The sequence below is a fragment of the Notamacropus eugenii genome, chromosome 1 (genome assembly GCF_028372415.1).
Source record: "Notamacropus eugenii isolate mMacEug1 chromosome 1, mMacEug1.pri_v2, whole genome shotgun sequence".
In the NCBI taxonomy this organism is placed as follows: Eukaryota; Metazoa; Chordata; class Mammalia; order Diprotodontia; family Macropodidae; genus Notamacropus; species Notamacropus eugenii.
In genome coordinates, this window is record NC_092872.1 from 156,314,651 (window position 1) to 156,338,726 (window position 24,076).

General features: G+C 37.5%; 1 protein-coding gene and 1 long non-coding RNA gene across 2 annotated transcripts in view; one reads left to right on the forward strand and one right to left on the reverse strand.

Annotated features, from left to right (window-relative positions):
- Nucleotides 1-17,524, forward strand: part of LOC140509523 (protein FAM169B-like) — a 110,632-nt gene extending 93,108 nt beyond the window's left edge. The window contains 4 exon segments of the mRNA XM_072617101.1: nt 4,316-4,498; nt 6,995-7,123; nt 13,526-13,629; nt 15,244-17,524. Coding sequence (XP_072473202.1) covers nt 4,316-4,498; nt 6,995-7,123; nt 13,526-13,629; nt 15,244-15,447 — 620 coding nt within the window. The 3' untranslated portion in view covers nt 15,448-17,524.
- On the reverse strand, nt 7,613-13,532 carry LOC140509531 (uncharacterized). The gene is made up of 3 exons (XR_011968806.1): nt 13,216-13,532; nt 9,394-9,542; nt 7,613-7,763 (listed from the first exon to the last, which is right to left on the reverse strand). It is a non-coding gene; the product is annotated as an uncharacterized lncRNA (long non-coding RNA).
- Nucleotides 17,525-24,076: the final 6,552 nt, after the last annotated feature.

Here is a 24,076-nt window from a genome sequence, read left to right on the forward strand (position 1 = left end):
TTCCCCCTTCCTCCACTCCTCTCCCCAAGATGGCATGCAGTCTGATATAGGCTAGACATGTATCATTGATTATATTAAACATATTTCCACATTAGTTATGTTGTGAAAGAAGAATCAGAACAAAAGGGGAAAACTGAGAACGAAAAAACAACAAAGGAAAATAGTCTGCTTCCATCTGCATTCAGACACCATAATTCGTTCTCTGGATGTAGGTAGCATTTTCCTTCATGAGTCTTTTGGAATTGTCTTAGATCATTCTATTACTCAAAAAAGCCAAGTCTAACAAAGCTGGTCATCACACAGTGTTGCTGTTACCATGTGCAATGTTCTGGTTTTGTTCACTCCTCTCAGCATCAGTTCATGCAAGTCTTTCCAGGTTTTTCTGAAGTCCACCTGCTCATGATTTCCTATGGAACTTGTGGTATCCCATCACATTCATGTCTCACAACTTGTTTAACCATTCGCCAATTGATGGGCATCCCCTCAATTTTCGATTCTTTGCCACCACAAAGAAGTCCTATAAATATTTTTGTACATGTTGGTCCTTTCCCCTTTTTTTTTATGATCTCTTTGGGATACAGTCCTAGAAGTGGTATTGCTGGATCAAAGGGTATGCACAGTTTTATAGTCCTTGGGGCATTGTTCCACATTTGTTCTCCAGAATGGTTGGATTAGTTCACAGCTCCACCTTTTTCTCATATCATCTACAACATTTATCATTTTCCTGTTTTGTCATGATAGCCAATGTGATAAGTGATGTGGTGCCTCAGAGTTGTTTTAATTCGCATTTCTCTAATCAAGTGATTTAAAACATTTTTTCATTTGATCATAGATAGCCTTAATTTCTTCATCCGCCTGTTCATATCCTTTGACCATATCAAATGGGAAATGACTTGTCGTCTTAGAGATTTGACTCAGTTCTCTATATATTTTAGAAATGAGGGCTTTATCAGAGAAACTGGTTGTAAAAATTAGAACAATCTCTTTGTAAAGGTACTTCTTCATGAAATGTTTTTAAGAAATAGATACCATTCATTATAATAAGGTAATTCATGATTATTAGCATGGCATAGTCAATAAGATCACTGGACTTGAAGTCAGTGAGACCTGGGTTTTAATTTTACCTCTAATATTAATATTTTCAGATCATGGACAAGTCATTTAATCCCTCTGAGCTTAGGATAGCTCTATCTCTATAGACTGTATCTATGGAAAGTGAGATAGACAGAAGAACAAATGTACATAAATGGTTGGATGGGGAGGGAGGAAGAGGAGCCATGTGGCCACAGAACCAGCCTCTAAGTCATGAAGACTTGAGTTACTCTGGGCAAGTCCACAACTCTCAGTGCTCCCAAGTAACTAAGGTTGTATGTCATAGAAGAGATACCAACCTGATGTGATAGGAGTTACTTCATAGAGGAGTACCCAGTATCAGAGAGTTTTGTACATATACACATATACATACAATGTCACAGAAATCACAGGTCTAAACCATATGTATATACATATATACACTTACCCATGTGTAATATATATGCATAATGTATATATATACATATATATACACACACATAGATTTATTTTTTAATTGTCTTGAATTACAAAGTTGAAACACTTGTATATTGACTTTTCTCATGCACATGTGAACAGAGACATGTCCTCCCCCAACTGACCTCCTCCCTGCAAGTTCTTCCTCTTTGTCTTCCTTGGCCCCTAGGCATCCAGTGCCCTCTGCCAGGCACCAAGGGAATAACTTACAACTTTTTTTGACTATTTTCCCATCAAAAGTTACATCTTGTGTTTCTTTCCTTTATGGTTCTGACTTATTAGGACGAATTAGATAAATTAGATTTGACTTTAGCTGAATTTGCAGTTCCTCACACATAGCATCTGCATTTTAATATCTCAACTGTTCATAATTCAAAGGAGCAAGTAAGGCAGGAATTTTAGGTGCCTTGGAGAGCCTACTAGAAAAGGAATTTTTGGGAAGAACCTCCTAATCCATGTATATGATCCTGAACTTAACTCTTTCCTGCTACTGACATGTCTGTGCCACACTCTGGTTATCTTAGGAATGTCTAAGGTCCTTAGAGACTGCAAGGTGGCACAGTGGATAGAGTGCTGGACTTGGAGTCAGGAAGATCTGAGTTCAAATCTTGCCTCAGACACTAGCTGTGGGACCCTTAACAAGTCACTTAATATTTCTTCTATAAAGTGAGGATATTAATAGAACCTATCTCAGTGTTGTCATGAGTATCAAATGTGATACTCACGTACTTTGCAAACCTTAAAGTCCCATTATGCTAGCCATTGTAATTTTTGTAATTATCTATAGATCTGTAGAGTATCTACATCTTTTATTTCTCATGATTCTTAATGACTATTTTACTGTGCTTTAGCCCTGTCCCTTAGAAAGGTGACACACATCATGTCATATCCATCATTAATAAGCAACAAGTCGATTGTACTTGTGCTGACTTCTCTGTTTTCAACTCAGGGGTTCATATATTTAACTCAGCTCTTTTCTCCTTCTTAGGGAGTGTTAGCATAATAAAAGGACATCCAGTGAGCCTGCCAGAGTAATAATTGGTGCTCTCTTTACTGTCTCTGCTCCTCAGGCATTAGCCTGTACAATTATGTACATTTTTCATGTACTAACACAGACACAAGATTGTAATTTCTGCTCGATTGGTCTCTGCTGTCATCTTTTGGAGGGGATGTAATGGGGGATCTGAATAAATGAATTAATGAATGAATGAAGCACTAAGTCATCAAGGGGTATAGAATGGAAATGCCGTTATATCTGCTAATTTGCTGATCATTGATGACCAGCAGTCATCCCACAGACCAGAAATTGACTTCTACCATTGTTGAGTATTATCTCCTCCTCACCTTGTTCTTTTCCAGGATTCCTTTCTGAATGCCTTTCCTGACTCCACATATACATTTTTCCATTAAAAAAAACCCCTACAATTTGTAATTACCACATTGATAGAAAGTAGGGCATATTAAAAAAAGACATTAGATTAAGGATCTAGAGGTTTGGATTCCAATCTTGTTCTTCCACTAGCTTTGGAACTGTTGTTAAGCCACCTAACTTCTCTGGGCTTATTACCTCATCTGTCAACTGAAGGACTTAGATGAAAAGAACCTTAGGTTCTTATGCAGTCAATCCAAAAATCAATTAATAAATACTTATTATGTGCCTACTGCTGCCAGGCACTATGCTAAGCTCTTTATTCTTTAACATTCCTTCAATCTATGTTGTAAATCATTTGGAAATCTGTACTATCTCTCCTTGAAATTTTTGCCCCAGAACATATGGTTTTGGAGTTTAAAATCAGATTCTTTCCTGCTGTCTATACCTGTGTTCTGCTAATTTTAATTACTCACTCTTTAACCATGCTGAATCTCAGTTTGTTCTTCTGTAAAAGAGGCTATAGATGAATTAGATGGCTCAGTGGATAGAGCACTGGCCTGGAGTCGAGAAGACCCAAGTTCAAATCTGGCCTTACACACTTAGTAGCTGTGTGACCTCAGGTGAGTTACTTAACCTCTGCCTTAATCTACTGGGGAAGGAAATGAGCAAACAGCCCCAGTATTCTTCAGAGAAAACCACATGGGCAATATGGTTCATGGGGTCACAGAGTCAGACACATTTAAAGAACAGAAGTCGTCGTGTGGCATAGTAGATGATTTCATTTTTGTTTTTGTATTGCCACTAATATGTAGAAGGTGCAAAAAAATGCTTGATTGAATGCTGCACTTGGAATCAGTAAGACCTTAGTTCAAATCCTGCCTTGTCATACTTAGTAGTTGTTGTATGACCTTGGGCAAGCCCCAGGGGCGATTCAGGCAACTTCTTGGGACCTATCTTCTAGGTTATTAATTATTATCTAAGTCATAGAGGTGATGGAGCACTGGTGGAAGAAGTTCTCACATTGGAAGTTCCCTATAGGAATGAAATCATTGCCTCCTTTGTGTATTCTTTTGTGTAAACCCATACTGTAGTGACAGATGTGTATTTTAGTAATTCAGCAGCAACTTATGGTTCTGCAAAGAAATTGCTGGAGAACTTAGTTCACATGTTGATTGGAAAAGATCTCTTGTTTTCATCTTAAGCAATTTAGTTTGTGAATCTAATGCAAATTGCTGGTGGATTTCCAGTGAACTGAGTATTATTCACTCAGAGCCTTGAATGGTTGTGTAGGGACATTGCTAGGTCACTATTACCCAGTGTGACCCAGCTTAGCTCAACCCTATTTCCCAGTTGGTGCTTGTGAGAGATTTAGCACTGTGTATTCTCTCCTTCTAGGTAGCCTGTGTGGCAGGAACACCAACGAGTGCTACATGCTGCCTGTATTGGACACTGCCTTTGTCAGGAGAAAACACCGAAGAGAAGGTCTAGGGATGAAAATGCTGCATGACTTTTGTCAGACTTTTGAGACTGAAGATGCCTTAGGGATCAGCTGCCCTATTTCTATTGCTATGTACCAAGGTAAAGCACAGGATGCGGAAACATTTGGGTAAGGGGTTATGAATAATTGATGTGCACTTCATCTGTCAGGGCAATCCCAGTGGCTCCTGTGCTATTCAATGGTTCAGTAAACAGATTCAGAAGGCGATCAGTGATGGTCCTTTATTCTATCATTGGATTTTCTACCAGCTCTTCCATGGTATCCAGTCCACCCACTCTGGCTGGGTGGACACTTAGTTTTTCTTTCATCTTTGATTCTCCTGTTCTTCCAGATAACATCTGATCAAAAGAGACAACTCTTCCTTAAACTGAAAAATTATGAAGAACAATTCTCCCTCCTGTACACAATTCAGCAGGTATAAAATGTTGCAAAAAAGAAAAAAAGTGAAACCATTATTGTCCCTGGTACAGCGTGTTGGCACTGCTGCTTTTTAGGGAATGTCAGAACTTCTTTGATCTCCCGTTTGTGCTTACAGTTCATTAACTTGCCCTTTCAACTGGAAACCACTGGAGAATAGTTTCTTCAGCTTAAGGAAAGGTAATAAGCACCAGCAGAAAAGGGAGAGTGCTTAGTATGCTGAGCATTTGAGCATGTGGCAGCCCCAGTAAGTACCCTGTGTGGACCCTTCCCTCTTAACTGTCCTTAACCTTGACCAGGGCAAGTCTCAGTGGACAGCTATATTTGGGAAAGGGACTAGAAGGCCCTCATTGGTTTGTTGGGGTTTTTTTTAATCTCCCCAACCTGAAAAATTGGGACATCACTTGAAATTGACCCTCCTGTTGTTTTCCGGGGTTCCCTTTTTAAAATTGTAGTTGCAGTGCAGTAGGGCACTGGTTTTGGGTCAGTAAGACCTGGGTTCTTATCACCTTAGATAGATACTTACTAACTTTGTGATCCCTGGCAAATAGATTAACCTCTCTAGGTCACAGTTTCCTCATATATAAAATGAGGTGGTTGGATTCCATGGTCTCTTTCAGCTCTAAATCTATGGTTCTGGGGTCCTATGCCTTCAAGACAATGGGACAGTGGCCATGAGCAGGAAAAAAACCAATGAGACAATAAAGCCCTGTCATTAATTTGAAGTTCAAAGGGAAAGATTCTGGAGGTGGAACAAGCATTCGTATTTTTCTCCCAAGTGACTTTACTTATTTCTTTGTATTTTCTAACTCTCAGGCTATTATTAAACTCCGTGGATTCCTTGAATTGCTTCAAATATAGCTCCAGGCGCTCTGCAGTGCAGAGCTTTATGGCATCCGTTTGTGCCAAAAACCAGGAGGCCATTGCTAACTTTCTCCCAGGAGGCCTCTCTCTCCTCATTCTCATTCCATTCTGACTTCATTATTGGAGTAGGCCTGGCCACTCACTCCTCACTTCCTGAAGTTCATTCTTTCAATAAAGCAAAACAACTATGAAGAACATTCTTCACCTTCCTGTCAGGGAATGAAAGGCAGAATAAGGGAAGAGAGCTTGGGGGCTTGGCCAGAGTCCCCTGTTAGAAAGCCCTGTGGGCACTGTAGGGTCCCACCCACTCCTGAAGTTGCTTCTCAACCTTGGTTTGATGGAGTAAAGAGGCCCAACCACAATTTATTCTGAGTTGTTTGGTGCTCATTTCTTTTCTTCCTGATTGGACACTTGACTTGTAACCATTCTGAGAAATGCCTCAGGGGGCTTGAAATGTTTTTCTCAAGCATTTCATGTTCTTGCATGTGGTGAACAGGAAGAGTATGGAAGATTGTGAGAAGTCACAGTATCATAGTTTAGTCAACTTACCAATCAGTGAAGTTCAAGCATCAGTGAAGTCTTTTGCACTGACCTGGGACCTTCAAGGGAACACCTTTTAACTAGATGGCATAGCCATCTCTTTTCCCAAGAAACCTACAGTCGAGTTAGAGATTTGTAATGAACTCACACAAAACAGACTTGAGTGTGCATCAGGCAGTGTGCCCATGTTAGGATCGTTTAGTGGAGAACTCTAGAAAAAGTTATAAAGCAGATGAGTGAGCTGGGGTGGGCTTTTGGGCAAGAGAACAACATGATGAAAATGGTCTTTGATGGAGATTAATTGTGGCAAATGAATGTAATATGGTTTGGAGGAGGAAAGAGACTCTAGGCTGGTGGTCAGCTAGGAGGCTGCTGTTGTAGTCTGTGAACCTAAATTACGATGATAAGGATAGAGATTGGGCCTATGATCTCATTGATAGAAGGAACTCTCAAGTGAGGGAACTTTCTCTGCCAATACCTGTGGCCACCACCTTCTCTGAAAGTTGACTAGAGTAGAGCACTAGGAGGTTAAGTAACTTTTCCAGAGTCACATAATCGGTATGTGTCAAAGGCTTAACTAACTCTTACTAGTAGGCACCTGAAATTAAAGTAACCTGTGGAGTGAGGGAATCTGTGTAATTAAGGTAATCTGTGGCAATATGGTTGGAATAAAAATAACCCAGCTTTGTTGAAGTGTGGTGCTCTTAGCTTACACTTAATTCACTAACTTTTCCCCCCTTGGATTTCCTTCTCAGTTTGTCGAAAGTTCTTACTGGCCTATCCTGAGGAGCAAGATCGACTTTGGGAGGTGGAGGCTCCAGGACGCTGGTGCCAGAGGGTGAATATTTGGCTAAAGATTCAGCTTGAACCGAGCTTTTCCTATAGTAAGTAAAAATGAAAAGTGGCTTTTATGGTGATGAAAGTGAAGGTAAAAGATAAAAATTTAATTAATATTGAGTACCAAAATTCAGATCCTGCCTTTGGCATTTACTGTCTGTGTAACCATAGGCAAGTCACCAAAGGCCTCTGTTGGCTCATATGTAAAATGAGGGCTTCTCCTAGGTGACCTCTGAGAAAATTAAGTGTATGGATCACTTGCCTGGGATGAGCAGCTCTTGAGATGGAGTGTAGCAACTTTGTGGACCTTTTTTCTTTTGTCCCTGAGAAAGGGAATAAATTTGGAGTAGGCAGAAAACATTAGGAAGACCCTCAGGTTTAAAAAGACACCCTTTCCCCTCTCTTCCAAATTCACTTGAATCCACTAACTCTCCTTTTAAAATACAAATATTCCTTTGAAGTGTTAAACCCACACTTCAGTTTAAATTTTTTTTAGAAGGGCCCAGAGGGAAAGGAGAGGCCTTCACTTTGACCAGTTTCCTTACTTTTTATTTTTGAACTTCCTTTGATTGGAGGGGAGGGCCTTACTGCTTCAAAGGGTCGAAAGGAGTGTTGTCCTCCCATTTTCCCACTGATGTCCCAAGTGATGTCCTCAGATCAGTTTGCAGCAACGTCTTCCTTAGGATCCTAGGCCAAAGAAGAACACAGATTTAATACGATTAAGGGGATGACGCTGTGAATGAGGGGAAAAAAGGACTTAGAGAAACTAGTAGCTATGAGTTGTCCCTTGGCAGCATGTGCTCTGTAAGCCTGAACCCACTTTCCCAGTAGACTTAACGTGTGGGAGAGTGTGTTACCAAAGTCTTGTACCAGAGGTTCTTGTTGTACTGCTTTCATAATACCCCTTTCTAAAAAACTGCTTAAGACTGGTTGATTAAATGGACTTTTTTTTCCTTTTAAGGCAATTGGGGTTAAGTGACTGGCCCATGGTCACATAGCTAGTAAGTGTCCGGTGTCTGAGGCCGGATTGGAACTCCAGTCCTCCTGATTCCAGCTAGCTACACCAGACTAGTTTTTTGGTTTTTTGTTTTTGAAGTGATTTGTGCAGACAGTGTGTTTGTTGATTTGTTAGAATGTAAGGACTGACATGTGGAGTTACTAATTCTGGCACAATAGTGAGGCTAATGTGAAAAGCGTGGGGTTTGCCTCGCTTAAATATTAGCGCTAGCACCTAGAGCATACTAGGATGGCTTATCAATGTTCGTATCTTTTCTTTCTTTCTTTTGCTTTTTTGCTTTTAAAGAAACTTAGAATGCTTGACTTCTTTGTGAAATTAGTCCAGCCAATTTGCGTGAGGTCTTTGCTAGCCTAGAAACTTCAGAATCATCACCCCTAAGTGATTAATCTCTCTCTCTCTCTCTCTCTCTCTCTCTCTCTTTCTCTCGTCCTTGTTTACAGTTTATTTGAACTTCTTTTCTATTGTGTTTAAGTATACTTGTTCTGTTACTGGGTAAGTTTGGAATTCTAGTAGGAAGAGCTTCTGTAGTAGCAAGGATACACTGCAGCAGAAAATTTTGGATATTCTCACCTGAAAAGTAGGGGAGTGAATTCAAGTCAACCCAAGGCCTCTAATCCCCAGGAAGACTAGCCTTTCTGTGCAAGAAGGACACCATGTCTGCTGTTGTTTCCCTTCTACAAAAGGCTTTCAATGACTTTTTGAACTTAGTCCAAGGGTTTTTGATTAAGCTGTGGTTAGGTATCTAGTTAAAATGGGGTGAAGTATTTTGACCTCGTCCTCATTTTAATGAGATTTCTTTCATCCTTTAGGGAATCAAGAATGGAAATTCTGAGATAAAGGGAAGATTTTTTTTGACCCAGTGCTTGGTTCCCGCAGACCTGGGTGGATTTGTTATTTGAGGACAGGTAGGGAGTGTTTCACTAGTTGTGGCTAGACCCCAAACCAGTAAGACCACAGTTCAGGTCCCACCTTGGGCACTATTGGGCTGTGCCACCCTGGGTGTGAGTCACTTAACCTTTGAGTGCCCTAGGTAACTCTCTAAGCTTGTAGGTTACAAAGAGGATTTTATTGAAAGGAGCTTCTTTATCTGGGGAACTCTATCCCTGTAGCAATGAAATTAGAGTTCTAGTACCTATCTTTATCCCTAATGCTTTAGCACAATGATTTCCACATAGTAGGAGCTTAATAAATAAGTGGTGGCTTCTTGTTAGAAAACTAAATTACAGTATAGAGAATAAATACAAGCATTGGGCACAGGAGAGTGGTACAGAAATGGTACCACATACAAATGTCACCTACCATGAATTTTGCCTGAAGTGTTTCTTGCCTGAGCCATAGTTTTCTCATTGGTGATGTAGGAGAACTAGATGAGATGATCTTTACGGTCCCTTCCAGCTCAAAAATTCCAAGTTTCTTTGTTTTGTCTCTGCTGTTCTAGATGACTGACCCTTACCAATGACAGTGAAAATACTTGAGACAGGAATTCAAGTCTGAAGGGGGTTGTTTTAATAAAACAAGGTAGAACTTTCCAAAAGTTGAGGTAGAAACTTTGTTCAGTACCTATGACTTAATGACTGTTGGACTCAAACTGAGCTTGCTTGGGTAGAGTTAAATTTTCCTTTCAAAAAAAACCCAAACATTTATTTTATTGCTTTACTCTTATGCGTTACCTGGCTCAGTCCCAGTGCATTATTGGTTGCCATCCCAGCATCTCGGTTGCTGGGACAGATATAAATTTAGGTCCATTAGATTATAGATTCTAAATGGCAGCTGTAGAGAGTTGGTTTTATCAATTTTTTTGTTTGTTTTTTCATTTTGAGGGGTATGACATTAAAGCTGTAGTATTTCCTTCGCTTTCACTTGACTAAGATACCGTTACCCTCGTATGATATTTTGGCATTAGTGGAGGATCATTATGGTTCTTTCTAAGCAAACAGAAATGTTGGTTTCTATTCCACATGTATAAATTGTTTGGCCTCTAGGGAGTGACAAGTAGACACATTTTAGTTTATTGGGAAAAATGGAAATATCTTGTGCTTTATAGCACCTCTTATCCAGGAGACTTTTTACAAACATTAATGGGAACATCCCAGCACCTTGTGTGGTAATTAGTGGCATTACTGTGACTGTGATAATAATGAGGCAGTTAAAAGTGTCTTGACCAGAAGAAGCGGGAATGAGAAAAAGAGAAAGGGAGAGGGAAGAGGAGAGAAAAACAGAGAAAAAAAAGGAAGGAAGAGGGAGGGAGAAGTGAGAAATAGAGACAGAAAAATAGGGAGACAAAAACAGAGACAGAAAGAGAAAGAGAGTGCTTGGAATCCTTTTCCAAGGGTAGCCCAAGATACGATGACCACTGCAGAGTTATTGATGAAGTTCAGAAATGAACCCTCAACCCCAGCAGCTGCCCTTATGCATTAACAGTTCTTACTCCTTTACAAGGATAGATTTAGAAGGAGGGGGAAGGATTGGGAAGCAGGTTTTGGAAATTTAATAGGATGTGGGGAGGAAGAAATTTTTGCATAATTAGGAAGATGGTTGTCAATTCTAATAATTCCACTTGGTGTCATTTCAAGGGCTGCCGCCTCAGTGGGAGGCAGTGTGGACCAGTAGGGGGAAGATAAACTGGAAATTAGGTGCCAGATCTGCTGCTTTGACTTTTGGTGAGAGTTCTTATCTCTCATCCTTGATTCTCAATAAAAATATTTGTGAGAATATTGGTAAAGAGCAGTTGCAGGTCCTTGGAGGAAGAAAAGGGATCTTTGGAACATTGGGTCTGGGAAAGGATAAATTAATTATGATCCATAAAGCTCCTAAATTGTCTTGTATTCTAAGCTTGAAATTTAGATTTGTCTTTTCCCTAACTTGGCAAATTATGGCACTGTTCCCAGCCTGACTGATACCTTCTGTTTATCCCAAAGCATGCAGCAAGAATTTTACATCTATTCAACCCACCCTCTCCATCTTGGAGTTATTATGTTGGTTAGTTAGCGCTGAAATTTCAGGTTGTTTTCCAAGGTGATGATGTGTGGGCTTTCAGGGCAGTCACACATTAGCTTCAATAAGTTACTCAACCCTAAATCTGCTTCTCCTTCTCAGAAACAGTTGAATTTTGGTCTCCTAGAGGTTCTGATAGTTCACTGAACGATACTCAGTTCCTGGAACTTATTCCTACTTGTAAATAGTAAATCCCATAGGCACATTTGTTTAGTTTAGCTTTTAATTAGCTAGCTATTCTTGGAGTTGCTTTCTTGGATTGTTTTAGATTTTACAAGCCATACGGCTATCCCTTCATTCCAGGCTGTTATTTCTGGAAGTTTTCTGCACACTTAAGTGTTGTAAAAATAAAATTGTGTACAAGACTTTCAGTGAAACAGACCATTTTCTTAGATACTGAGTGCATATGCTAATATGTCATAGACATTTTATGACTTTTCTAATAGGGGAAAAATCCTTCTTATGTTTTCAGATGTTTTAAATATATATTTTATAGCTCTTTTAGCAGCTTTGTTTAAGGATTAGATTTTAAACATATTAACCCGCTTGTGATCATTGATAACATATGTAGCTGAAAAATCTTACTGACAGCATTAGAGGATTGTTCAAACTGTTTCATTGAGGTGACCTATGGGAACTTGCTGTTTAGACCCCATACGCAGTTGTGCACAGATTATGGAGCAAAGCAAATAGGATGAGATGTTAAAATCCTTTTTCTGGCCACTTCCCAGTCAAGCTTGCAGATTTTTTTCAGTGATGTAAAAAAGCATCATCTAGAAGGGGTGAAATATAATATGCCAAAAATAAAATATGGTAAAATCATGTTGTTGAAGTAAATATGCAAAAAATTCACTTTTTAAGTGAATGCTTTTATACGCCCCTTCCTTAAAAGAAAAGAATAGATTAGTATTGAATAGATTTAGCTATTATCTCATGTGCAAATAATTTCCATTAGAGAGGTATGCATTCCCCCCCCTCCCCAAATAAATGTGATTTATTGTAACTTAAAGTCTGTTTTAATTCATTTTAGTGACGGTGTGTGTCCATCACTAAATCTGCTGTAACAGTCTGTTAGAAAATACTAGAAAATTCTCCCAAGCTGAACTACTTACTTACTTGTAGGGATTTTTGGTAATGCAGTATTTTGAAAGGTTGTATGGCTGCATCTAGTGGTAACTGAGGTAAACTGCAGTGCCATATATTATAGATGATTTCTGTTTAATTCACATTTAAGTTGATTCAGGATATTCATACATTTTATGAATTTTTCCAACAGATTATTCAACCTTCATCAATTTATAAATAAAATTAAAGCAAATATTTCATAGCTGTGAGCATGATATCATGTGAAAATAAACAATTTAATATAGCTCATAAAAAATGAGGGTAGGAAGATGGAAAAAACATAGACTGGTTTAAGTATAAACCGTGAAAGAAAATGTATCATCAAATTAATTGGAATTATTTCAAAGTTTGTTTTCTGAAAATCAAAGTTATATTGTTATTTCTGAATGCTGTGATTAAATTTTGCCGAACCCGATTATTCAATTCAGTAGTTTTTACAAAGAAAGATACACTTCAAGTAACAACAGTCGAAGAATATTTTAACCCTACTTAAAAATTTTTTTCCAGGTAAAAATGGAAAACCCCACACATTTTGTTTAGGTTAATAATTTGCCTCCTTCATTAATATATTAATTTGACAGTCATTTCTGAGGGCCTGTAGTATTCAGGGTGAAAAGGAACATAAAGATGGATTAAGATTCAGCTCATGCCCCGCAAGACCTTAAAATCTAAAATGGAGATTACATCTGCACAAATAGATATACAAAGCCAAATGTGTATGTGTACAAGAAAGATACAAACATGCTGGTTTAAAAGGTCACAGGACATGGCATTTGAATTGAGCCACCAAAAAAAAAAAATGCGGAAAAAAACCCAAAGCAGATCCCTAAAATTCTTTCTAGATGGGTCATTTAAATTTAGAAATAACAGCACAAAAGTTGGTGGTCTCATTATCAAGACAGCACTATGAAACACCATGATACAACACAGAAAGTAACAAGAACCCTCTTTTAATGTTAATCAGCAATTGAATCAGCCAACAAGCATTTATTAAATACCTACTGTGTGCCAGGCACAAATCAGGACCACTGGAACTAACCACAGAAGGAAGGCAGTAGCAGAGGAGGAGGACTGGGAAGGGTCTATAGTGACAGGCAGATTTTTGCTTCCTCTGTTTTCACTCTTTGGCTTTTTTGTGTGTTTCTCATCACCTGGGTTGCATTTCTATAACTGCCCAAATTAAGAAAAAGAGAATGAAATTGTGTTGTAGAACTAAAGACTTCAGCACGGTCACCACTGTGGTCTTGGTTCTTTCGCAGTCTCCTAACTACAGCAAACTGCCTATGTGCTTTCATTATGTTCTTTCCTTTAGGGAAAGTGACCCGTCGGGCAACTTTAGAGGTGGCAGAGAGCTGCCATAGAGAGAGGGTCCAAGAAGATGAATCCAGACCATCAGACAAGGGAGAAATAAACAAGGTATCCCAATGAATTGTTCATTTTGTGGGTTCCTATGAAGGGGGAGGGGGTTGGGGTTAATTATCTTGTCCTTGTTTAGCAAAGCAGTAGTCAAATTCTGAAAGGCTGATTCATGGCTTTCCCATGGCAGCAGGCCATTGAGTTAGACCCCCAATGTCTACTGCATTGGGAGGCAGTGTGAAGAAGGCCCATTGTAATTGGGCTTCTCATGGTAATCTTTTATAAGCTAGACAAGCTATAACTAAGCTAAAACAAAACAAAGCCCACATGAAATTCCCAGACCTTGCATTATAAGGAAAATATTGAAAATATGAATTAAAAATTCTACAGTGAAACAGTCTGTTAAGTAGAACAAACTTGGCTTTCTCTTATCCTTTTTCCTTCCTTTTAAGTAGCACATTGATTGAAAATCAAGGGTTTATCCCTCCTTCCCCTTCTCATGGCTGTGTTACTGAAAGTCTCTAAGCTGTTTGTTACTTTTCAGAATTTTTCTTTGTTTTCCAATAGCACATTTCCATGTGTGTTCTGACAGCAAGGTTAATGACTTGCCAATAATTGATGATCATGATGATATTAGACACTTGACATGGCCTCACACTTTTAAGATTATTGTTGATTTTAGCCATCCCCAAATTATTTACAAATTTGAAATTATACACGTGTGGGGACCATTTTGCCTCCTTTTCAAAAGTAGCTTTTTTTGGACCAGATGACCCAACATGGAAGGCACACCATGTGAACCAGTACAGACCTGGATTATTTTAGAAAAAAGTTGCAAAGGGTTTGACATTAACTCAACCAGTCTGCTAAAATGAGAACTTCCATTTTCTTTTATTTCCAGTTAAAATGAAGTCCCATTTAAAACCACATTGGACAAGATTATTGTAGTTTAATTCCTTTGAGTAATGATAAAGCTTTTACCATTACCTTCAGTAGTTTCCTGTAGCCTGCCATTAAAAGGGATTGAGTTTCAAGGGTGATGGTACATGGTATCCAGGAATATAGGTCCTCAAGATTTTGAGCTCAACATTACAGCAATCAACATTTTATCAGTCATCATAAACTCCTTGTTATAAGGAATCATCTAGTTCAGTCCTTACCTGAAACATGAAAAAAAAAAAACCAAAACATGAAACTGCTTTACTACAACAACATTCCTACCAAATAGTTAAGTTACCTGGCTTTTGAATACTTCCAGAGAGAAGAAATTTTCTTATCTCCTCAGACAGGACTTTCTATTTTGGGACAGTTTTAATTTTTAGGAGTTTCTTTCTCATGCTGAATTCACTGCCCTTTCACTCGTTAGTTCTACGTCTGCCCTCTGAGACCAAGCCAGAAATATCCCCCGGCCCAAATCCTCTACATCTTCTTCCACATGGCCACACTTGAAATTCACAAAAACAGCTGTCATGTAGATCATAAGGAAGACTGCCAATTTTTTCCCCCCAGTTATTCCTTAATCCTGCATTTTTTGAGTCAGAGACTGTGATTCCTTCTGACTTTTCTAAGTACTTTACCCAAGGATGTCTCAGCACAGAATTCTGTGCTGGCTTCTGGTAGAGCCATGTTGCCTAATTAATTAGAATTCCTTGTTGTCTTCCTTTCTGGCTTCAGGATAGTCATAATAGAGAAGCAACAGAAAAGATAAAGGAGAGTAGAGATTGCCTGATGATAGAAGATGAATTCCCTCCACCGTCTCCTGGTAAAGAAAGCTTGAATCAAAAGACCCACGATGTTCAGGGGAATGCCAAGAGGAGATCAGACAAAGCAGATATCGTTGAAAATAAGCCTGCTAAACAAGTCAGGCCCAGTTTCTGACTTCCTTATTCTTGATGGAAAGAAACCTGGACTGGAAGTTGAAGATTCCAGTTCTGGATTCCAGTTCTGACATTGTCCCTAGGTAACAATGTGACCGTAAAATGAGTCGCTTAATTTTTCTGTCTTAGTTTTATTATTTATAAAATATGTCCTATCTACCTCACAGAACTGTTAAGAGGATCAAATATGAAAATGCTTTAAAAATAATAAAGCGATTATACCACTGCAAGGAATAATACAGAAAAGTTATTGTTTCATTTATCAAGATGCTGTTACCATTCTCTTCAGACTTTTAGGTTTCTTCATCTTAGCTCAGAGAGCTTTCTGAATATCCTCAGGGCTGAAAATGAACTTATTTTTACTTTTTTCCTATGGAGGAAAATATAGAAAAGAACAGAGCCCTCTTTTCTCCACTGCTGCAGAAGTAGTTTGAAGACTTGCATAGAATGTCTAGAAAGAAGTAATTGGGGGTTTATAGGTACTGCTGTTAAGATATTTCTATGGAACAACATTTGTAATCTTGTAGAGCATGATGCTACAACATGGAGCCAGGATCTAATGACAGTGTAACCTCCTTTGCAAGATGGATAATTGATTTAAGTTTTTCTACATTTGGCTTTTGTGGAAAGGAAAAAAAAACCAAGCAAAAGATCTGCTTTCTCTAGCCTATATTTAAGTTTTATCCTTTCTAGTAGAGATTGTAGATAGAACAGTGCTCTGTGCTCTTGGTGCCTTTTTGCGTATTGCTGGCATCAAAGAAGTTTTTCTCATGCTGGTGGTATTTATAATAAATGTTAGAAGATTGGTCAGATCTTAGCGAGACACGAGTTCTTCCTGAGAGCCAAAGTTATGTTGATTACTTTTTGAAAGTGAAAGAGCTTTTCCTAGTCCTCATGATGATATAGTGAGCTGGAGATACTTGGTATCCTCCCACCTGTCCAATTCACCACTAAAAGCTGCACACTTCTGAATGTCAGTTTACTCATTTGTAGAATGAAGGACTTTGCATAGATCAAAGGTCATCCAAATTTATCTGCCCCTAAAATGGCTTTGGGGAATGAAATATAGTGATAAACCTGCAAATGTTTGTTGTCAGGACTTTGAGATCATGGGAATTCTGGCGTAAAATTAAACCTATGTTTGTTTCCTCCACAAGTGCCACATGTGAATACTTATTTTTGGCATATGATTTAATGTGTAATATTTTAGAGGGAGAATACCAAAATCAGTGACCCGAACCCTTATGAAGACTGTGGAGAATGCCAGAGTTTCATGGAACATCGTTTTAGGGGAAATGCAAAAAAGTTGGTGGACTTGGAGTTTTCCATTATGGTACTGTGGAAAAAGTGCTAAGTGTGGAATTAAAAAACATGAATTTAGATCCTGGCCCTTTATAATGTTGGACAACTCATTACAGCTCTCTAGGAGTTAATATCCTCCTTTATGTAGACAGTTTTGTTTGAACCTCACAATAATCCTGTGAGGCCAGAAAGATGTGTTATTATTTTCAGATGAGGAAACTGAAACTTGGATTTAATGACTTTCCTAAACTCACAAAGGGAACATCAGACAGAAACACTGAAATCTCACCCTACTTGAAACCTGTTGCTCTCTCTACCACACGGTGCTTCCAAGATTACTAGATTGCTAGGACTGACCCTACCTGGGCTTGGCACTTGCCATCTCTAAAACTCTCAGGGACCAGAGGACCAGTACGCCAAGAGAACGTTCTGGTGGAACCTGTAGATAAATATTGTTTATAGTTTTTCACCTCTGTTCTTTCTTGAATGGAAGGAAGAATCTGTTTGAATAATAATATTATAGAACCTAGGAAGAACACATCTTGGAGTCCTTCATAGGAAATTGTTAAGCCATCAAGTGCACTTAAATTTGTGGGTGTAGATGTCCTTTGTCATTTAAGACATAAATTCTAATGTGAAAGGAAATGTACTGTATTACTTGAAAAACTAATGTGTAATGCTTTGTATTTACAAGAAAACGCACCAATGGTATGTCTTAGGGGATTGATGATGTTGTGTTGCAATAAAAGGTGCTTTCCCAAAGGAAAAGCAATTGATGTGTTGGCAGTATTTATTTGGGGCTAGGGAAATCAAAGTCATTCAGATTTACATGGTGATGTTCCAGAGTTAAGCAAAACCTCTCCTTGAGCACCATTGTATTCATTTACATGCCATGCTAACAGAGTGACTGTGTTGCTAGTAACTGGCCAGTTCAGTATTAAGAGTCAGTCAATGGAACATCTCTTAAGTGCCTACTACATGCCAGGCACTAAACTAAGTGCTCAGGACACAAAAAAATGGCAAAAGACAGTCCATGCCCTCAACAACTCACAGTCAAACAGAGGAGACAACATACAAACAGAAATGTGCCAATACACTATATCTACCTGATGAACAGGAAACACTCATAGAGTGAAGACACAAGAATTAAGAGACTGAGAAAACTGTTGCTTACAAATCATGGATAATACTTTGACATTATGGTTTTTCAAGACAGAAATGATAAATTCACTCCATATATCTCAATCTTCAGTGCTGACTTCTTGCCGTGTGATTAGGAAGAAAATTGTTTAGGTCCCAGCTAATAAGAATAATGAATCCCTTGAAGTGGTCACATGCATTCAGTTTATAGTATAAAGTCATAATTGTATAGAATACGGTAATAGGTTCTAACCCAATGGAAAAAATACAGTTGAGAATTCAAATAATGTGACCACTTCTGGGGATTTATTATTATGCTGATTGTATTGATTTAATCATCTGCCTGGGCAGTTACGTTTTGTAATCTGGACAGTAGATATTATTCATCTACCATGTTTTTCCAATGTGTATCGTTAAGCTGATCTCTTTGGAAAAATTATGGATTTCATTGAAGAAACGTTTACAGTATTTCGGAGACGATGCAATTGACACCGCATCAGCTATGAAAAGGAACATTTGGAGAATCAACAGGGAGCCCTTCTGTTTGTACTCTTCATGGAATATCCTCCATGATAGTGATGAACACCTTGGGTGAGCATATGTCTCTCTGTTTTATACCTTACTTGATATTGGAACTTAATAGGTAATTGAACAAAACTATTTCCATAGTCACACCTGTCATAGAGTCTAACAATATTTTGACATATTTATGGGAGACACATTGAAAAGAGATTTTAAAGTATATTTTTTCATTGAGTCAAATGCTTTTGTAAAAAAAAAACCCAGCAAAAATAGATAATACAGGATCTTATATTCCTGTACCTCTCAGTCATGCATGAGGCTGAAGATGTGGTTTACTATAGGAAATCATTAGTAAAATTCTGCCTGTTTCATCTACTTGTTTTCATTGAGGCTAACCACAGTGCATGAATACACCTTTAATTCTTGTCAAAATTTTAGAGAAAAGAAAGTTATGTTGCCGATGTCTTTGTGTCTTCCTGATCACTTTGGGTAGGGGGTAGTTTTGGTCACGGTACAATTACTCTGTGTTTTTTTCCGTATCTGAGGAATCTTTCCCTGATGTATATTTAATATAAGAAATAAAACATAAATCATATGTAACATATAGTTATATCTGCCACACACACATATGCCTGTGAGTATACGTATGTGTAACAACACTTTTGGCCACACAGTCCCTGGAATTTGTAGTTCTTTCCAGTTTGGGGAGAGAGGAAACGAATCCAAGATTGGATCTTGGAGAGAGGAGAGGAGGTTGTTTTGTCCCCCCTCACATGGAGCGCCTGGGAGTTTTAGAGATTTTCTAGGAGGGAAGAAGAGAGAGGTAGTGGTTGTCAATAAAATCTAGGCAGCAACTGGTATCTGCCACATCTGCATTCCCCTTCTTTATGACTACGAGAGATGACATCTTCTGTCTGAATGGACAGGTATGTGTGTAATTCTGTTTTATGCAGGGTGCTTACTTCAGTAGCAGAGGTATAGAAAGAAGCCAGCTGAGAGAGCTGTGAAGGGAAGGGCCCTTCCCTACCCCAGTCTTATTTCTGTTTATATTTTTCTCCAACTTATTTTATTAAAAATATACTTGCCAGATTTAGTATTATTTCTCATATATACCTGTGGTTGATATACAACTATATAAACAGAATATACATGTATCCTAGTGTTGATGGTTATCTCTGTATTTATGGCATGAAGGCATAATGGGAACCACAAAGGAGAGAGGGATCTTTAGTAGATCTGGGCTGGGTGTTCAAACCCCTGCACCATGTTGTGATCCCTAACTTGGGACATAAGTACAAGCTATGTTATAGCTATCCTAAGGGCTGAATTACTATGAATGCAGGCCATATTTTATAAATCTACCTAATAGATGTGAGCCAAGTTACATACACACACATATATATTTTACTATATATTTACATGTAGAGAGACATACCATATGTAAGTGCGTATGTGTACATGTGCATATGTGTATGTGCACACATATGGTATGTCTGTACATATGTAAATATATATTAAAATTTATATAGATGTATATTTGTGTGTATATATTAAAATGTAAATATAAAAATCGACCACTCCCCCAGGGCCTTGAAAATTATCTCATACGTCTTTTGACATGGCTGATGGGGAAATTTGCTTTGCTTGAGTATACATATTTGTATACATCTTCCTCCCTTCCTTCCTCCCTTTCTTCCTTCCCTCCTTCCTTCCTTCCTTCCTTCCTTCCTTCCTTCCTTCCTTCCTTCCTTCCTTCTCAGTGTGGGAGGGTGATTTGGGAAGGAGAAAAAAGAAATGCCTGTTAATAAAATGAAATTTTAAAAACTGCCTCTTCCAGAAAGAATAATCTCTGGATGCTGTTCTACCTCTCTTGTTCTTTTTTATCATTATCACTTCCTCACGTAGAAATAATGTAATAACATACGTGTTGTTCACTGAAGTGCAATGTGTACCCTCTGATCCTGCTTCCTGCATTCTGCACCAATTCTTTTGCATCTTTCTGTATTCATGTTCTTTATACCCGTCATTTTTATGGCACAATAAAATTCCATTACATCGGTAAACCTCACAGAAGACAGTATAGTGTAGTGGTAAGAACTTTGGAATCAGCAGAGCTGGGCTCAAATCCAAAGGTATTTAATTTTTCTGGGTCTCACTTTCCCCAAATGTAAAATGAGGGAGTTGGACCAGATGATCTCTGGAGTTCCTTCTAGCACTAGATCCATGATCTATTAACCATTGCCCTGTTTGTGGGATGTGTATAAATTGTTCTTGGCTTTTCGTTCTTCATAATAGCTGCTTCTTTGAGGGCAGGGAATATCTTAACTTTTGTAACTGTGTCTCCAGAAATCAGTGCAGGGCTTGGTATGTATTAAGTGTACACTAAGTGATTTTTCATTCATTCATTCAGCCTGATATTTTGATATCTTTAAGATGTTAAAAGTACTAGGGAGCTGCCTCTAATACTCTGGGTAAACCCTTTGTGTAGATTTTTCAGAAATATATCTCAGGAAATGACACAGAATGGTACGGTGCTTAGCTATGTTACAGATTTATCTAAGGATGCATTTTTTTCTTTTTTGCATAGATGGATTTCCCTATACCTTTTAACAATGTTCTTAGGATCTAATCCCAATAGTGGGATCAGTTTAGGAGGTAAAAATAGTTTTGTAGCACATTGTACTTAGCCAGGTAACATTTCAAAAAAAGGTTTTTGAAAGACCCTTGAAAGGAAAAGACTTTTGTTTTTGTCTGTATTACTAGTGCCTAGATAAGTGTCTTGTACTGCACACAGTATGCTCTTGATTTGGAGCTGTTCAATTGAATATGATGGACACAAAGTGGTACTTCACAGTTGGTTTAATTTGTGTGGCTTGTAGAGTTAGCAGCTATTAACAGCTGTTTGTTTCCTTCTTTAAGATTTGTCTGTTCATAAAGTCTGACCGTTTAGTCACTGACAAATGGGCACTACAGTTCTAAATTTGTATCAGTTCCTAAAAATTTTGCATATCCTAGTTTTATCTGAAATATTTATTGAAAAGAATTCCCCCCCCCCCATTTATTTCCCTGACGATTTTTTTGGATGGCATGTCTTTTTTTTGTTGTTGTTGTTATGGGAAGATCCCAATTATCTTTGTTATTATATAATCAAATACATCTGTTTTGTCTCTAATAACGTATTGCTTCAGTTCTATAGTTAAAAATTTTCTCAGTTGGTCTAGAACATTAATTTTCTTCCAGTTATTGTTTAAAAAATAATTTGTATGTTAATAATTGATCCAAGTGGCATTTGTGGAATGTCTAGTTTTGTGGGTGAGTTCATACTGTTATCTAGTTTTCCTAATTTTTTTGAGGGAAGAGGGGATCCTGAACTGTGGTTTCATCATTTTAGGAATTTCCTGCTCTGGGAACTCTGCTGATGCAAAATGACAACTTATCTGTAACAGTCTTTATTGAACAATAATGTGATTTGTAATCTTGAGTTTCTTGAATACCAATCTGTTGTCCCTTCTAACTTTTAAGTCTATGGTTTTATTTTTGATGTTCTAATTTTCTTGTTGTGTTCTTTGGGTTCTAAATGCGTATTCTTTTTTCAGTGACATTGACCTATTTTTCTTTTTATCTACTACAGATAGTTTTTGATAATTATATTTTATAGTATATTTTGAGATTTCCTGAAGTTCCCCTTGATATTCCTGCCATTTTGTTTCCCAAGGAAAGTTTCTTCTTCTAATGTCTAATTCCATAAAGTAGCCTGTTGGTATTTTGATGGCATGTGTTAAATCTATAAATTAATTTGAGAAGCTTTGATATTTTTTATTATATTAACTGGGTCTAAACCAATTAATGGTACATCTTTTAGTTATTTCGATTTTCATCTAATCCTACTAAAGTGACTTTGTAACTGTCTTTGTAAGAGTTTTATGTGTCTTACTAGGCTGTTGCTTAAACATTTGGTGTATTTTGTCATTATTGTGAACAGTTTTTACTGTTTTTTATTAGTAAAAACTGGATAAAAATGCAGATAATTTTTGTGTTTTTATCCTAAGTCCTGCTATTACCATTTATGATTTGAAACACCTTAAGCTCTTCATAACCAATGTTTATTCCCTTAATTTCTTTTTTTAGCTTTTTGCTTTAGTTAACATTTCCAAATCTATGTCAAACAATAGTTAATGGTCATGTTTTATACCGATTTTAGTGGGAATGCCTCTAACAGTTTATCCTTGCAAGTAGTGCTAATTCAAATTCAGTTTCATACTGACCCTTTTCTTGTTATATTAAGGGTAATTCCTTTGTTCCTATGTTATTTAGTGTTTGGTTTTAATATGTAGAGATGCTCTGTTATGGTCAATGATTTTTATATTGATACAACAATGATTTTTTGTTATAATTTATTACAATGTTTGTTTCCTTCATATTGAACCATTATTGCATTCTTGATATAAATCATATTTGATAGTAATAAGTTTTGATCTATTAGTGTGTTGGGCTTGCCAAAATTTTATTGAATATTTTTGCATAATCACTCATTAATATACCACTGTTTTCTTTTTCTGCTTTATCTTTGTCAGGCTTGGAAATCAAAATCATATTTGCTTCATGGAAAAAATTATGCATAATAAGACATTTCTCTGTATTTAGAAATAACAGAATTCCTAATGCTTTGAAGGATTGGAAGGGTTCATTGTGAATCCATCTGGTACCATTGCATTATTATGCGGTAGCCAGTTAACACTTGTCTGATTTTTCTGAGACTGATCTCTTTAAGTTATCTAGTTCCTGTTTTGGCATTTTACAGTTTTGTAGTTTTTCATCTAAGACTTCTAAATTCTCCATATTTTTAGCCTAAAGCTATGAATTAATCTGAAAGCCTTTTTATTTAATTTTTAATTTGTTTGCCTCTTTTTCATTTCTAATTTTCATCTTTTGAGGTTTTTTTCCTACCTTTTTAAGGTAGATTAGTGATGCAATTAGGTGATAAAGTAGGTAAGAACACTGAGCTTGGAGTAAGGAATACCTGGTTTCAAGTACTGCCTCAGATATGTGCTAACTACGTGATCCTAGGTAAGTCACTTAACCTTTCTCAACCTCAGTTTCCTCATCTGTAAAACAGAGATCATAATAGCACTCAGCTTATAGGGTTGTGTAGGGATTAAGTGAAATAACACGTATAGCAGTTTGCAAACCTCCAAGTGTTATATGAATTCTAGTTATTGTTTTTAAGAAACTTGCCCTCGGTCATACACAGCTGGAAAGCATCAGTGATTTTTGAACCAAACTTCTCTAAATCCAGAGCCAGGGCTCTTTTCATTCTTATCTAGAAAAAAGGAAAGCTCTTCTTTTTATTATTTTTCTCTCATTCTGATTTCATTAAATGCCACTTGACTCACTGAGTTTCCCTTTTTATGTCTTTTTAATACAGACACTAAGAAGTATAAATTTGCCATTGAGCATTGGTCTGGTTGTATCCCATAGATTTGATTGATAGTAATGGTATTGTAATTATTGATAAGGTCTTCTGTTATCGTGTTTACAGTTTTATTATTTAACTAGGTTTTCTTTAATAAATCATTGTGTTTTTTTAGCTTTATGTAAACCTGCATTGTTTGCCTGTCCTTCAATACTTTAATATCTCAGTGGATTCATGATCTCATTAATAAAGG